Source organism: Xiphophorus hellerii, chromosome 4 (genome assembly GCF_003331165.1).
Source record: "Xiphophorus hellerii strain 12219 chromosome 4, Xiphophorus_hellerii-4.1, whole genome shotgun sequence".
Classification (NCBI taxonomy): Eukaryota; Metazoa; Chordata; class Actinopteri; order Cyprinodontiformes; family Poeciliidae; genus Xiphophorus; species Xiphophorus hellerii.
The window spans coordinates 30,598,255-30,612,969 of NC_045675.1; the positions used below are offsets into that span (position 1 = coordinate 30,598,255).

Below are 14,715 nucleotides of genomic sequence, written 5' to 3' on the forward strand. Positions count from 1 at the left end.
ATCAGCGTGAAGTTGTTGACACTCCCAGACTCAGAAAAAGAAACCCTCTCCAGAAAATCACAATTTTTAAAATAAAATTATGATAAAAAAAATAGGTTCTTTTGACAGTCTTTAAAACTGTCAACAACAAAAAAAACTGTTCAGAGAACCCATTTTATTTTGCTACTTCTTTTTGCCAGAAAAAGAAGTAAAATTATTAATAAAATTCCTGGCAAAAAAACAATAGCAAATAAATTTTGGTTGTCTTTTTCACATCCCAACTCTATTATTTTCCAAAAAAAAAACAAACAAACAGACTTTTGTCTCTCATTCCACCAATAAAGGGGTTAGAAATTCAGAAAACATATTTAATATTTGTTCTTTGTATGCCAGTTAATTCACGCAGTTAAATGCCTGTTTAGCCGACACAGTGTGAGGGTCTACAGAAACACGGCTTTCACAGCAGCACGTCTGATAACTGTACTTTGCTCCTTTTGCACTTGTGAATCTCTTAATAATCAGCAGCAGCAGTGTGACAGCAGCACCATGCATGCTAATAACAATATAACCTCCCCGGATTATTCAGCCCTGCCAGTGTTTGTTTAATGAATTAATAATTTTCACAAGGTCAAAATAGGACTTTCTGTTCTGACTCGGCGAACAGGATATTATGCGGCGCGGCGCAAAACGCAGCTTGTACAGATGCTTTATTTGATTTGGTAATTGATAGTGAAAATTATTTTTAATTAAAGTAGCTGGGGTAATTAAAGAAGCTGTTTACCACCGTGTTTTCTTTTAAAGTGAATATGGTATAATTAAATTTGCCAGCAACAGTGAAAGAACTGCCCTCCCTCTCTTCGTCTCCCTTCCAGCTCTCTGCTACTCCGTCCAAACCAACGTAATGAGTTGTTTCCACATGTTGTCATGTGAGAACATCGGCGCGCGGCTTTCATACCGGGGAAGCTAAGCATGGCGTGGCGCTTTAACTGAATCAATTTGAAGCTTGGTTGTTTTTTTGTTTTTTTTTTTGCTTTGATGACAAGCAGTTCACACAAACGCTCCATTACTACTCAAATGAAATTCTTAAAAACACTAAATGTATAATCGCTGAGTCCACAGCAGCTATGTCTGCTTAGAGTAATGCATGGGGGTCTCTGCCTCTAAGGGTGGGTCCACTTTAACCTAAAATAAACTGGATCAGGGTAGTGTTACAGTTGTTGTTTCTACATATTACAGCACAGTTCAGTTCAGTATCTTCAAAGAATCAATGTGGATGGTGATGGCAGGAAGGATCAAAAAAGCCTACAAAGACTCTGAGGACTGTTGCTTTATGACGTAGCAGTCTCATGACATGCTAACAGCTCAGTATATTTCACAGTAACACGTCCTGCAGTCGTTGACAAGCACTGCTAATCCACCTCATTCGCTTTCACCGCTCCTTTTTGACTCTCTGTCTGACTGTATGGATAGAAAGCCAAGCAGAGAGACAGATGGTCGTGGAAACGATCCAAGGCCGCTATGATCGATGGATGGGACAGTTTGAACTTCTCTCTTTGGTCCTGTTCTGCATCCATAAAGCCGCCTTTTACACCTGCAATTGCAGCTTAATTGGCCAATGCCCGATTACTGACCTTTGAAAAGCCCAATCTGCCAATTAAGATTTTGGCCAATAACGACTGTTTTTGCCTGAAAAGTGGCTAAATATAACAGTAGGCTACAGTCAGCTCTGTCTGGGCAGTACAAAAGAGAACAGCAGCTGATTTTCATACCTTTGCAGAGCTACATCAGACCTGTCTCACATGTAAATATCGGCCGATCGCCCATTTATTGATGCACCCCTATAGTTTTGGAGGCCATAGTATACATTCATATAAACGTATATACAGCTCTGGAAAAAATTAAAAGACCACTTAAAATGATCAGTTCTCTGACTTGACTTTTTATATGTATATGTTTGAATAAAATGAACATTGTTCTTTTATTCTATGAACTACAGACAACATGTCCCTGAAATTCCAAGCAGAAAATGAGAAATTGTCAAAATAACGAAAAAGGTGCAGTGCTTTCAGACCTCAAATAATGCAAAGAAAACAAGTTCATATTCATTTAGAAACAACAATACCAATGTTTGAACTCAGGAAGAATTCAGAAATCAATATTTGGTGGAAAAGCCACGAGGTTTTCAAAGGGGTTCAGTGCAGTGGTGTCTTCATTTTTTCCAGAGCTATGCACTTATTGCATAGCTCGGGCATTTATTGACTTGTATATACATGTGTTTATATCTATACACTAGCTAGCTATCACAAAAGCTAGCTAGCAATGTTCATGATGATCTTAAAGTCTTAAAAACTACATTGAGTCAGTGAGTGCTGGAGAAACCCTGAAATTGCAACACAAGGTGTGTGTATAGACAATCAAAGCTATAAAACCTTTCTATCAGGTGTCATCCATGCACATGCTTATGCTTTCATCCCTGGATTCTACTTCTCGCTAGTTGTTTTTTTTTTCTCTCTCTCTGCACACACACTGTAGGATTTGAGGGAAAGAAAGGGAAGGACAGAAGAGGAGACCGGGCGAGAGAAAAGGAGTGTGATGAGGTGCGGTGCAGGGGGAGGTTAATAATGAGGGAGTTCCAAGGAACTCCTCCGACCGTGGAGGAGTGGGGCTTGGAGAGGCTTTGGGGGCTTTGGTCTCTTTACGACGGCCCTGATGTCAGAGCTGAAGCAGCGTGGAAGTCGAAGCCCCGGGTCGCTGTCAGCTTTCCCCCGACCTCACCTCCACATCCGCCCACCTGCCCCCCTCCTCTGTTGCAGCAAGCGACCTGGCCCCCCCATCCTCCACCTGGGGGACGATCCCAACTGCTCCAGCATTTCTCGTTTTGTTCAATTCTCCTCTTCCCTCCCGCCCCCGTTCCCCTCAAGCGGCAAGACCCGTTTTGATTTCCCTATAAATCCTGGTTATGGAGTGTGGAAGTGACTTGATCCCATTATTCTACTAGTATAAAACTGACCAGAGGTGATTCAGAATGAAATTGTAACAGTCCTCGGATATGCCAGGGGGCTAAAAATCTCTCCTCTCCCTTTTTAAATATTAATGACGAGCCATCAGTAAAGAAAATACTGAACATCAGTTGGAGGAAGGAATTAAACAGATGTGTCAGACGCGCTTACATCACCAGTGCAGTAAATTATTTTCTCTTTGGTAAATTACACTGTTTCTTGATGGTCTAAAATTAGCAGATGTCTGTGTGTTTGCGTGCGTGGGAGTGTGCGCGCGCGCGTGTGTGTGGGCTGGTTGACAGCAGTATGAAACTGTTAATTTACTGTCGCTGTAAGCGTGAGCAGAAACTTTCTTCCTTCAAGTTGTTCAGAATTGCTGTTTATTTTCAGCGTTTGCAGCTTTGAAAACGGATGTTACTGTCTGATCAAAGTCAAGACTGGAGTCACACAATTCTCTTTATCACATAGAATGTGTTGTCCAACTCTTCTAAATGAATACATCCAGCAGCTAGCATTGGACCAACATTTTTAACTTTTTACAGTATTGTAGGGTACGTGTGTCAAACTCAAGGCTCAGGGGGCCTTGAGTTTGACTCTCAAACTCCAAATTACATCAGTCAGTCCCTCCAGTTTTCCACAAATCTACCAAATTCATACAAAATCAGCAGATTCCCCCAAAAAATCTTTTCTGATTTTTACTACAAATTTTGCTTAGAACTAGCCAAAAACATTGGGTTTAAGTCACTGACCTGTAGCCAGGAGAACTATCTATGTTAATGAAAAGTAGAAAGTTAGTAGGAGGAGGGGGAGAACGTTTAGTTGTTGGTAGCAACTAAACACTCCCTCCTCCAGACTAAATGTAGCTTATATGGAGAGAAAACCTGAAAGAAAATGTAAGATAACCAAACTAATAGTTGTGTTGGTGAGCTTGCCCCAAAGCTTGGAATATTGTTCAAAAACCTAACCTGAACTAAACTTAGCTACGTCGTTCCCATTGATTGTTTTCCTGTGTTTTTTGGTTTTCACGATGATGTTTATTCAGTGATCTTCTCTAACAGAATCTGAAGCCTTCTAAGAACAGCTGTATTTACACATGTGGACACATTAGTCATTTTATTACTTCAAAAGACAATTGAATTTATGTAGGATATGAAAATAAAAGGGACCCGAAGTTCGGCCTGGATGCAGGCTCAGCCCAAGTGTGGATGAGGGGAGCGGGGCGAAAGATCATTCCGGAGAATTGGGATACATTACACACTGAAACCCGTCAGTGGTCAAAGAACAAAAGGGTGGAGTGTGAGTATCTAAGCAGAAAGAAACACTAGTCGAAGGAAGAGTAGATGAACACAAGAAATAATTAAAATGACAAAAGCTAAGCAAAAACAAAAATAAGCAAAGAAATGATGAAAAAAGGAAAGGAAAGCAAATTAAATTAAAAAGTCCAAACAACAACAGATTAAGACAGTGACATCACATTTAAACACCTACTCTGTTCGATAACCAGAGAAGTCCCCGTCTTATACATTTTACCGTGGGACTGATGTGAGTTGAGGACGAGCGTCTCTTTGACCCTCTGTCTCCGTGTTCTCCTTCCAGCCTCTGGACTATGAGAGCAAGAAAGCCTACACACTGAAGGTGGAGGCCACCAACGTCCGCTCGGAGCCCGGCAGCGGCGGGCCCTTCAAGGACACGGCCACGATCAAGATAGTGGTGGAGGATGCCGACGAGCCTCCGGTCTTCTCCAAGCCCATGTACCTACTGGAAGTGAAGGAGAATGCCCCCGTCGCCACGGTGATCGGGAGGGTAGCCGCCAGGGATCCGGACTCCTCCGGGAGCCTCGTCAGGTAAGGCCGCCGCCAACCGCTAGCTAACGACTGAGCCCTTAGCTTTCACCGCCGGACCGTCTGCCACTGCCTTGCCATGGCAACCTGTGAAAGAAAAAGCTCTTTAATATCGCTTTTAGTAAAAACCGGAGGAAGGTCTTTCTCGGGCTATAATGACTTGTTTTAATAAAGGGGTTGACACCGAGGCATCCAATAAAAGTTCTTCGCTTCCCTGACCTTTGGAAAACGTGGAAGTGTCTCAGGTGGTGAGGAAGCGACCTCCGTGATTGCGGTCATTTCCAGGGATGATGGAGGGAAGACAAAAGAAAAAGAAAAAAGAAGTAGTCGATTACGAGTGAAAGAAAACCCAACTTTCTCTTCCAGTGTGCCGGAACAGAGTACCTTCTCCTCTTGTGTGACTTATTCTTGGAAATACCACAAGGGCACCTTGAGGACAGGTTATACAGGCAATTTCTCTCCCTCCACTTTGGCATTTCATTAATTCTCCAGTGACTTGCTGACCGCATTCCCGGTACAACACTCAACAGGTTGTGTGTAATTGCCTGGCGAGCAGAGAGCAGGCTGGGTTTCAGAGATTGGTTGATGCTATAGAGCAGGACTGGTCCATTCTACTTTTGCTTCTTTTTTCCTGTTTTTTCCCCTCCTCTTTCGCATTTCTGGCAGCATTCTCATGTATAGAGATGAAATTGCCACATGGAGGAATCCAGCCCTCAGGTGGCAGCACGCCTTCTCCTCTCTGTGATACAACATCTTTAGAATCTTTTCTCAAAGTTCAACACATACATTCCTAGATGTTTGTGTTGTAGATGTATCTAAAGGAGGAAAACAAATGTATTCTTTACAAAAAATTTACTTTATATCAAATTCGGTGCTTCACAAAGTTCAACAAACATGCTCTGTTTTTTGATTTTGGTTTTTTTCCCCCGTTCCTATTGAAGGAGGAAGTGATTAAATAATGAATGAGTGTGACTGCAGATGGCATCACCCTGCTGCTGAGAAGTTTTTGTGCATTTGCAGCTATAAATCTGCCCGCATATAAACAGCTTAAACTGGGTCATGTGCTGCCATCCTTATAGACAGGGTTGCCTGAATAGAATTAAGGCCTTAAAATACTGAAACTTTTGATTTTTTAGTCCTGACTCTGCCGAAATATTTTAAACTTATTTTAAAAGTGGCATGAAAAAGTATTTTATCAGTCAATGTCTATTAATCTGAAAAAGGTTACAAATGCATTTTTTGACCGATTACCAATCTGACCTGAAAACGATCCGAAACCCGAAAACAAAAATGCGAGCTCTAACTTTGGAGTGGTTTGTCTGGGATCTCTACACCTTCAAAGATCTCAAACTTTCTTAAATGTTCACTTTTTAATTGTGTATACTCTTTCTCACCTGGAGTGGTGGACTCGAAAGCCTTCCCACACTGATGGGCAGCCTGCAGGTGTCTTTCATCCTTGGGATTGCTTTAAAACACACGCAGGCCGCTTTGACGTCACTTAAAAAGTTGGTCACGCTCACAAACGGTCAGTTAATCCGATGTTCGCTTAGCAAGATCTCCCTGTTAAGATTCCACTTTCACTAACATATTTTTCACTAACATATTTTTCACTAACATATTTCCCATTTTGGCTCGCTACTCGTTTTGTGTACAGAAACGTACGTTGGCACGCTTAAACGTAATTTAAAAGTGTGCGTTTCGCTTGCTACCTCCGCCCTCAGGCGGATGATTTCGAGAGCATCCATCACAGATGTTGAGTGTTTTCTTTGGGGCTGTCGACGGGGGGTGAGATGAGACAAAGTATTGTCGTGCGGAGGCCCTGAGACGATGCATCAGCCTAAACCTCAAAGACAGTTTGATTGTACTTCCAGTCACGCTTTGTATTAGCCTGTAAGTCTGAGCGCCGCGCTGATAAAATGATTACAGGGCCGGGAGATTTTAATCCTACAAAATATACTGGCTGAAAGAGAGCCGTACCCTCAGCGAAGCCTTTTTATAACATCACAGGTGTTTCTTAATAATGAACAGCCTGAGGGCGGGGGGGGAAACCCTCGCCAGATAACAAGCCAAAACTCAAACTTTGGCTCTGCCATTATTAGATATGATTCTGTAAGGAGGATAAATACGCCTGTTCGGTTATGATGTTTTTGTCTTCACGGGCTTTTATGTATTCAGATCTAATATTTTTTCCATAAAACCTAAGAAAAAAAAAATTTAAACTAAATATGAGAAACAACAGTGAATATTTTAGCATGTGCTCTGACGCCAGGCTCGCCTTTACAATTGAATTACATTACATTCAGGGTAAGTAACAGTACGCCTACATTTGTTCGGATTTCTTCTGTTCGTCAGATTTATGCAAATATGCTCAGTTTCCAAAAGTGACAATCAAACAGGTTATCTATTCCGGACAAAGATATAGATTGATCTACAAGATATGTAGAAATGTATTTATAACCATTCAACTTTTTCACGTTTTCATGTCAGAGCTACCAGCTGTGGCGTATTTTACGTGACAAACACAAAGTGAAGACAACAAAAATCTACTTGCTGCTGGTACACTTGATTTTCCCCACTGTGGACATTAAAGGACATTTCTGTTCTGTTCTAATGGAGTTCTTCACCTTCTGAGTCACTTGTGCAAATATTTTATTTTAATACATCTTCTTATCTTCAGTTTTTGCTTCCATTTACCAGTCAGTTTCCTCTCTAAGGAGTAAAACTACTTTTAACTGCAGAGGGACAAAAAAAAGACCATTCTGTTCTAAAATAAGTTGTTTCAAACCAACCATTAAAAAAAAACTTTTTTTTAATCCACAGATTCTTGTAAACAAGAATATGATCAATGTAGATGTATTTAGCAGCTGTACTGTACCATTTTGTTTCTGGTAATTTTGTATATTATGTTTTTGTGATCAACTACAGCAGTAGAGTAGCTTAGACTGGTTTGTTTTGTTTCTTCACTATTTAGTAACCGACTTGAGTCGTCAGCTGAGTAGCATTTTCCCATCTGCGTCTGTAAAGCTGGTGTAGACAGAGGTTTACTACTTCGCCGTTGATATAGGAGCTTTGCCCACATTTTTCAGTTGCTCTCAAACATCAGTGCCGTAGCTTTAGCTTGTAGCATTACAGCAGCTAGCATGTGGCTTCCTTCTGCATTCCCTTTTTTTCCTGTCCAAGTGCCTGGTAGGCAAAGTCCTTCCGACTGCTTTGCTGTTTGACTTGTCAGCTAAAGAGATTTTTTTCTTTTTCTGGATGTACTCACCATGTTAGAGTTTTAAACTTCCAGCGGCTGCTCATAGGGGAGCCCAGGGTGTGAGTGTCTGTCGGCGGGTTTATGCCCACATTCCCATAATCCCAAAAGACTTGAAGTTGTTACTGCAACGAATGGAAGTTCTTGAAAGTTTTGACTGAACTTTCTCAATTCAAAACCTCTTTTTGCTATTGAATAAATAGACATATGAGCTTAACAAAACCAAAAAAAAAGATATTTTTTGTTTTTAATCTGTCATTTAGATTAGTCAGATTGGAGTAAAGTGTTATTCTAACCATTCAGCTCTCCAGTGTTTCAGAAAACCCCTGACCACTCATGAAACTTTCATAGAAATATGAGCTGTGGACGCTGACGTTAGCATTGGGGACGTCTGTGTTGCTGCTACATGTTTAGCATTGAGATGCTGTATTAGGAATTGAATAGCTTTGCTTGAACAATAGCTTCCCATCAGATCATTTTTTTAAAGCAAAAATGAACCCCACTGGGCCAAGATAAGCAGCTTTGTTGTCTATTGCTGTTCGCAGATGTCGCTTGTCCGTCAGATATACGGGTGTACCAGAAACACCTGAATGCAAAGGTTCCAGCTCTGGATCTTTGTATGTAAAGGTCCCGAGCTGGAACCTTTACATACAAAGGGTCAAATTTTACCCATTGAAATTGATGTAATTAATTAATTGAAATTCATTTAAAGTCCTGTCCCTAATTTTTGTATGTCAAAAATGTAAGGAACTGTGCATTATTTTCATTCCTCTTCACAATTATAAACAACTATAGGTTGGTCTATCAAACAAAATCCCAGTAAAATATACAGAAGCTTAAATTTGTAATATAGAAAACAAAAAAGTTGAAAAGTTCATGGGGTAGAGATACTTTTGCACTCGATTAAAAACTTTCAAAAAATAAAAACGGCAAACAATTTACTTTTTAAAAAAAATCTATACCAGACTATTAAGACAACATATTTTTCTGTCTCCTGGACAGTGAGAGTAGTTTGTAAAGACTGACCTGTTCATGAAAAGCACCAAGAAAATATACCAGCATTACTGTTGATGCCGTCCAGCTATCATTCGCGATAGCTCTCGACTCGACCCCCTCTGATTAGAATCGCTCGCTGTCTTAATCCCCCCCACCCCTCCGCCCGGACCAGGCCAAGCCAGACTGAATCTAAAACACTTGGGGGCGAGTGCTCTGGTGGGCTGCCATGTCCTCATTCCACTCAGGAGACAAACAACCCCTCAGCTGTACTTAATGCATCCAACCAATAACCTTTCAGGTGCTCTCATGAAATACTCCCCCAGAGCTGTTTCTCCCCAGAGCCTGTGCTCTTTCGTTTTCTACCTGACTGATAACAGATAAAAAGCAATGTGACATCTGGCAGTCTCTAGGACTGTCTGAAAGAAACTTCTGGGTTTTAAAGAAGAAACCGTGAGTTTAATTTCCACCAAAACTATCGACCATACAGGTATTTTTTTCCGCTCTGTTTTTTATTCATTTCTTCCCCCCCGACCCTCATCCCCTCCCTGTGTCTGCGTGGATTTCTAGGAACATAATAGCTTGTTTCTAGGCTATGTTAGTGGACAGCTGACACGCAGCATATGGTATTACAAGTACATGAGCCAGGTTTGAAAAAAGAAAAAGATATTCAATGTTGGCTTTTTTTTTATTCTCTCCCACTGGTACATTCCTTTTTGATAATATTTTTTCATATTTTTTCTTATGTTCTATATAGATTAGTTTGGACCCTCCCTCTGGCTTGGGAGCCAACCTGAATAAAATACGGTGTACAAACATAAATGGTCAGCATTCAGGCTACGGCTAAATTAGTCCTACATCTGTGATCCTCCCGGAGGAATTACTGGCCTAATAGCAAGCAGGAAATGTCACGGGCATTTTGTTCTCTATGGACAAAAAATAAAAAAAATAGGCTTGATCTTTCCCCCCCTCCTCCTCCAAATTGTATGACCACTGGGACGCAAACAATAATATATATTCATAGTCTAAAGACCTAAACCTCAAAGGCACACACAGATGTTCTCCTACCTGCTTAAACTTGCAGCGCAAACGGAAATATAGAGCAGGACACTTCTGTGTTTTGTATCCAATAGCATACTTAAATAACTGTTGTTTAACTGATAAAGATGAATAACTACTTAGTTCATTACTTTATAACCGACTGCGACTGAGTCGTCAGCTGATTAGCATTAGAGAGAATGAGGAAGTTCAAACAATCTATTACTCTTTACTCTATTTTTATCAAAAAAGATCTCCACAAGTAAAATACAATTCAGTTCTCTCTGATTCCAAGTTAAGTAGCACCGGGGCCCCCCAAGGTTGCGTCAGTTCGCCTTACCTTTTTATTTTGTACACAAATGAATGTGTCAGTTCTCAACCCAATCAGTATATTATAACATTTTCAGATGATACTGTTATTTTGAGTCTTAGACAATCCTGACAGTCATAAAGCTGCCGGAGATAAGTTTGTTTTTTGGTGTGACTCTCATAAGCTACAGATAAACACCTCAAAAACTGTTGATTTATTTCTGGATCCTAAATCAATCAGTGACTGGAGTCCCATAGCCAGACATGGCTCCTCCATCAAACAGGTCACATCTTTCAAATATTTAGGTGTGTACATAGATGGCGATCTGAGTCGGCACTCACATGCGCCAAGGTTCACCAGCATCTCTATTTTCTTAGACGACTTTGATTGTGTGGCGTTTCTAAAATCATAATGTTGTTCTGTTATAGGGCTATTGGTTTAGAAATGTTACTGTTAAATTAAAAACTCAAATTCAAAGTCTGGTGAAGATGGCGAGTAAGATCATCAACACTCTGGATCCATCTTCTCCACAGCACCTGTTTGAGCAGGCGACCATCAGGCGAGCTCAGAACATCTTGTCTGATGGGTCACATGTGCTCGCATCAGAATATGTCCTCATGAATTCAGGGAGAAGGTTCAGGATCCCTCTGTGCAAATATGACTATCTGAAACATTCATTTGTACCACTTTCCATTAACCTGGCAAATGACAGACTGGCGGCGCCTGGACAGAGTAATAGGAGGTCCAGACGGTGACCAAGAGTAGCATGTAGAAGATGTATTATATGTGAATGGAAATGGTTATGGGGATGTACTGCCGATCTGACATTAGTGCTTTTATGTATTTTTTGTTTTATGTATTTATTTATGGTTATTGTCCTTTTGGATGAGCTTTTATTGTTTTATCGCAGTTTTGCCCCTGCTTCCAAGACAAATTTCTCCTATGGGAGACTAATAAAATGATCTTATCTTATTATCTTATGTTAAAGAGGCGCGGCAAAAGCAAATGAGGTGGATTAGCCGTGCTAGCCAACTGATGATGTCATCCAGGACTTCACTGTGAAATATCATCAGAACCTGCCTGAGCTCCACGCATATCATTATTTTATAGTCATGAAACTGTCATACAGCAACATTCTTCAGTCAGAGGCCTCTTCAGACGTGCTGCGCGACTGACTGTTACCAGAGACAGTAACATTTCCCTTTCGAGTAAAGTTTTTTTTAACTGAATTTGAATTAAATGTAGAATTCAATGCAACACCTTTGTTGTACGCTCTTTAATATGGGATGCAATTTTTTTGCCTGTGAAATTACTTATTTTTACAGACAGAGTAGAAGTGTTTTATAACAAGGAAGCTTTGATGGAAATCTAAGTGAGTTGCTGACAGGCAGCATAGTTAATGAGGCTTAAAGACTGCAACCCGCAGAAGCTCCAACAGAGAGAGATGTCCTGTTTAACTGACAAGTAGTCTGGGAGGAAAGCTGTGCATTGAAATGTAAATAAAACAAATAACCATCTCCACGGTTACAAAAAAGAGCAGCTTTTATACCAAGCTTTCTGATTTCCCTAAGATGGGAGGAAGCTGAATAGATCTTAGCCGAGTCATTCAACTGAGCCCAAATATTCAAAACAGTGAACATGCTAAACGTAACGGCCGGGCAACTGAGCCCAAATGTTTTGAATATTTGGGCTCAGTTGCCCGGCCGTTACGTTTAGCATGTTCGCCGATCGGCTTTTAATGACTCTGTCCAGAGAGAGAGAGAGAGAGAAAAACGAGGCAACAACGCACGCCAGCAGAGTCTGTAAAAGTCGGAAATGATTTTTTTTTTTTTTTATGTTTTTTTTTTTTTTTTTTTTGCTTTTAATTCTTTGCACGTCACGTTGTCAGCGTGAGTGGCAGGTGGCAGAACATTTCAGGGTCTGTCTCCTTGCCTCCACGTGAGGCTGTCAGAGCCTGACTGGGATCCACTCAGTCTGCAGGAGAGCGGCTGCTCCCAGGTGGCTTGCTGCTGTCTGCCTGTCTTGAAAGTGCTCTGCGTCTGCAGGGCGTAAGGCTGGAGGGGTTGGGAAGTGTTGGGGCACAGACAGAGGGGATGCGGGTTGGGGGGTGAGGGGGAGGATCCTCATGGACCTCTACCAGCCCTGCCGTCTGGAGGATTTTACACCATTTCATCTCAAAAATGGAAATGTCACGCCTCGGTACATCTCCCCAACAATTGGAATCTGGGCCAGTGGTTTATTTATTTCATTCCCTGCCATTCTTGAATAAGCAGCACCCTCCTTCACATAAACAGTTGTTGAGAGTTTGTCTGGTGTTCTTTCTCCATTTTTTTTTCTTTTTTTTTTCTTTTCGCCTCTGTCCTCTTTCACCCCCTCTTTTTTTTATTTCTTCAAGTAAAATACAGCCGAGCTCCTGCCAACAGGTCTGCGCTGATATAATCAGCTCCAATGTGAGATGGTATGAAACCCAGGTTGAGGGAGGAAAAAGAATGAAAACAGGGGGCAGCAGGGTGCAAGTGTTAGAAAGGGTGTGTGTGTGAATGGGAAGAGCGCGAGACCCATCTGGATTGAACAGAAAAAAAAAAAAAAGGTGTCGACTGTGAAGGAGGACATGAGAGTGAGACGGCGCGAGATGAACGGAGACAGCGTGTCCCCCTGGAGGGAGGCTGGGGAATCGGGGGGTTTGGAAACAGTTGTGCGGTACACGGTGTAATTAGCTCACGTGAATCACTGCGGCTACATGCGTGTGTGTGTGTATTTTTGTTCTTTGGTTGTTTTTTGGGGGGGGTTTTTCCAGTGGCAAGTAGGCTGTTTGTGACAGCCGCGCACAATGGCGAGCGCGACGTGTGGAAACCAAAGATGACCCATAATGACAGATTCCTTTCGAGGCAGTTTTTGTGTGGGCTTGTCCCGGGAATTGGCGGCCATGCGCGCTCCAACATGAAAGAGCAATTTCACACCTTCAAGTAGCTCCGGAAGAATCCTTCTTTTTTCTTTTTTTGTTTTTTGTGCATTCCAATTACATACCCTCTGCTTTAGTGTTTCTTTGCAGAGTTTATAAATTCTACCAGCCCTTGCGTCAAAGTCGTAAACATTTCGGAAAAATAAATCAGTGGGTCACAGATCCAAATTGTTGGAAAAATGTCCACCTGAGAATAAAAATGTTCCCATCAACAGAGCAAATAACCCATTTTTTTCCATTATGCAGTAGCTACGGTCCAACAGTTGGAGTAAAATCATATGAGCTGGTTATTTTGTTGGGCTAGCTGCTTGGTTACTCGGGTTGTGTTGAGTTGTAGCAGAAATGCTAGTTCTAGCTTGCTAACTGTAGTTTTAAAACAGTATAGACATAAGAGTAACAGCTCTACATAGATGAAAATATTTCCTGTCAGATTTCTACAGTGGTGGGCACCGCTAACTAAAACATTAGCTGTGCTAACCCTACAGCGCTAGTCATCAACATTACTCCCGCTAACACTAAAGGGCTATACCAAGGTGGTATTCAGCAGAAGCTACTGCTAAAGCGCTAAATTCAGCGTTGTTGATACCCACCATAGGGCTTTGGTCAGAAAGTATCCCAGGACATCAGTGGAGTTTAAACTGCTTACTGTTCTGCAGCGATGCATTCTGGGTACAAAATAAATGTAATTTGCTGCACTGCATCACAGTGGAGGACGTGAGCAGTACAAACAGAAAAGCTCTTAAAACAATTGATATGGAAAATGTTTGCATGCTTTTGTTTAATAACACCTCTGGTTGTTTGTATTTTTCTGTTTACTTCGTTCGGGTTTTTTTGCTGTACCTGTAACTTACTCAATAAATTTTCTTTAACTTAAACATCCAAGTGCTTGTAGAATCGCTAACAGCTAAGCAAAACGTCAACACTGATGTCAAACTTTATTCAACTGAAAGGTTACAGAACAGCCAAGTAAATTAGCGGATTAGAAATGATCTGGAAACATGAATTTGGTGGAAGCCAAGTGCATGAAGTGTTTTTTGACGTTAGCTGAGTAATTAGCTGCCCACCACTGTCAGCTGTATGTGCATCTGCAGTTCAGTACCTCAGTGCAGCTTTTAGATCTAGCCTCAAGCTAAACCAGTGAAACAAAATCAAATACATATAAATACAACACCTAACCATGTATTTTAAATACCACAGACACTTTAATTTCCCTGAAGTTTGTTCGCTGAGTAAACCTGCTGATTGGCATTAGGTCCAAATTTCTATCCAAGTCCATGCTTGACTTTGGTCATTTCTAATGTTGATGAATTCTTTAAATTTATCCACAAGAGTGATTTTAG

The 14,715-nt window shown here is 41.2% G+C and overlaps 1 protein-coding gene across 2 annotated transcripts in view; it reads left to right on the plus strand.

Moving 5' to 3' along the window:
• cdh8 (cadherin 8) overlaps nt 1-14,715 on the plus strand; it is a 164,999-nt gene that overhangs the window by 130,226 nt on the left and 20,058 nt on the right. For both annotated transcript variants that reach the window (XM_032560617.1, XM_032560616.1), the window contains exon 7: nt 4,575-4,822. In XM_032560617.1, coding sequence (XP_032416508.1) covers nt 4,575-4,822 — 248 coding nt within the window. The remainder of the gene's footprint in view (nt 1-4,574; nt 4,823-14,715) is intronic.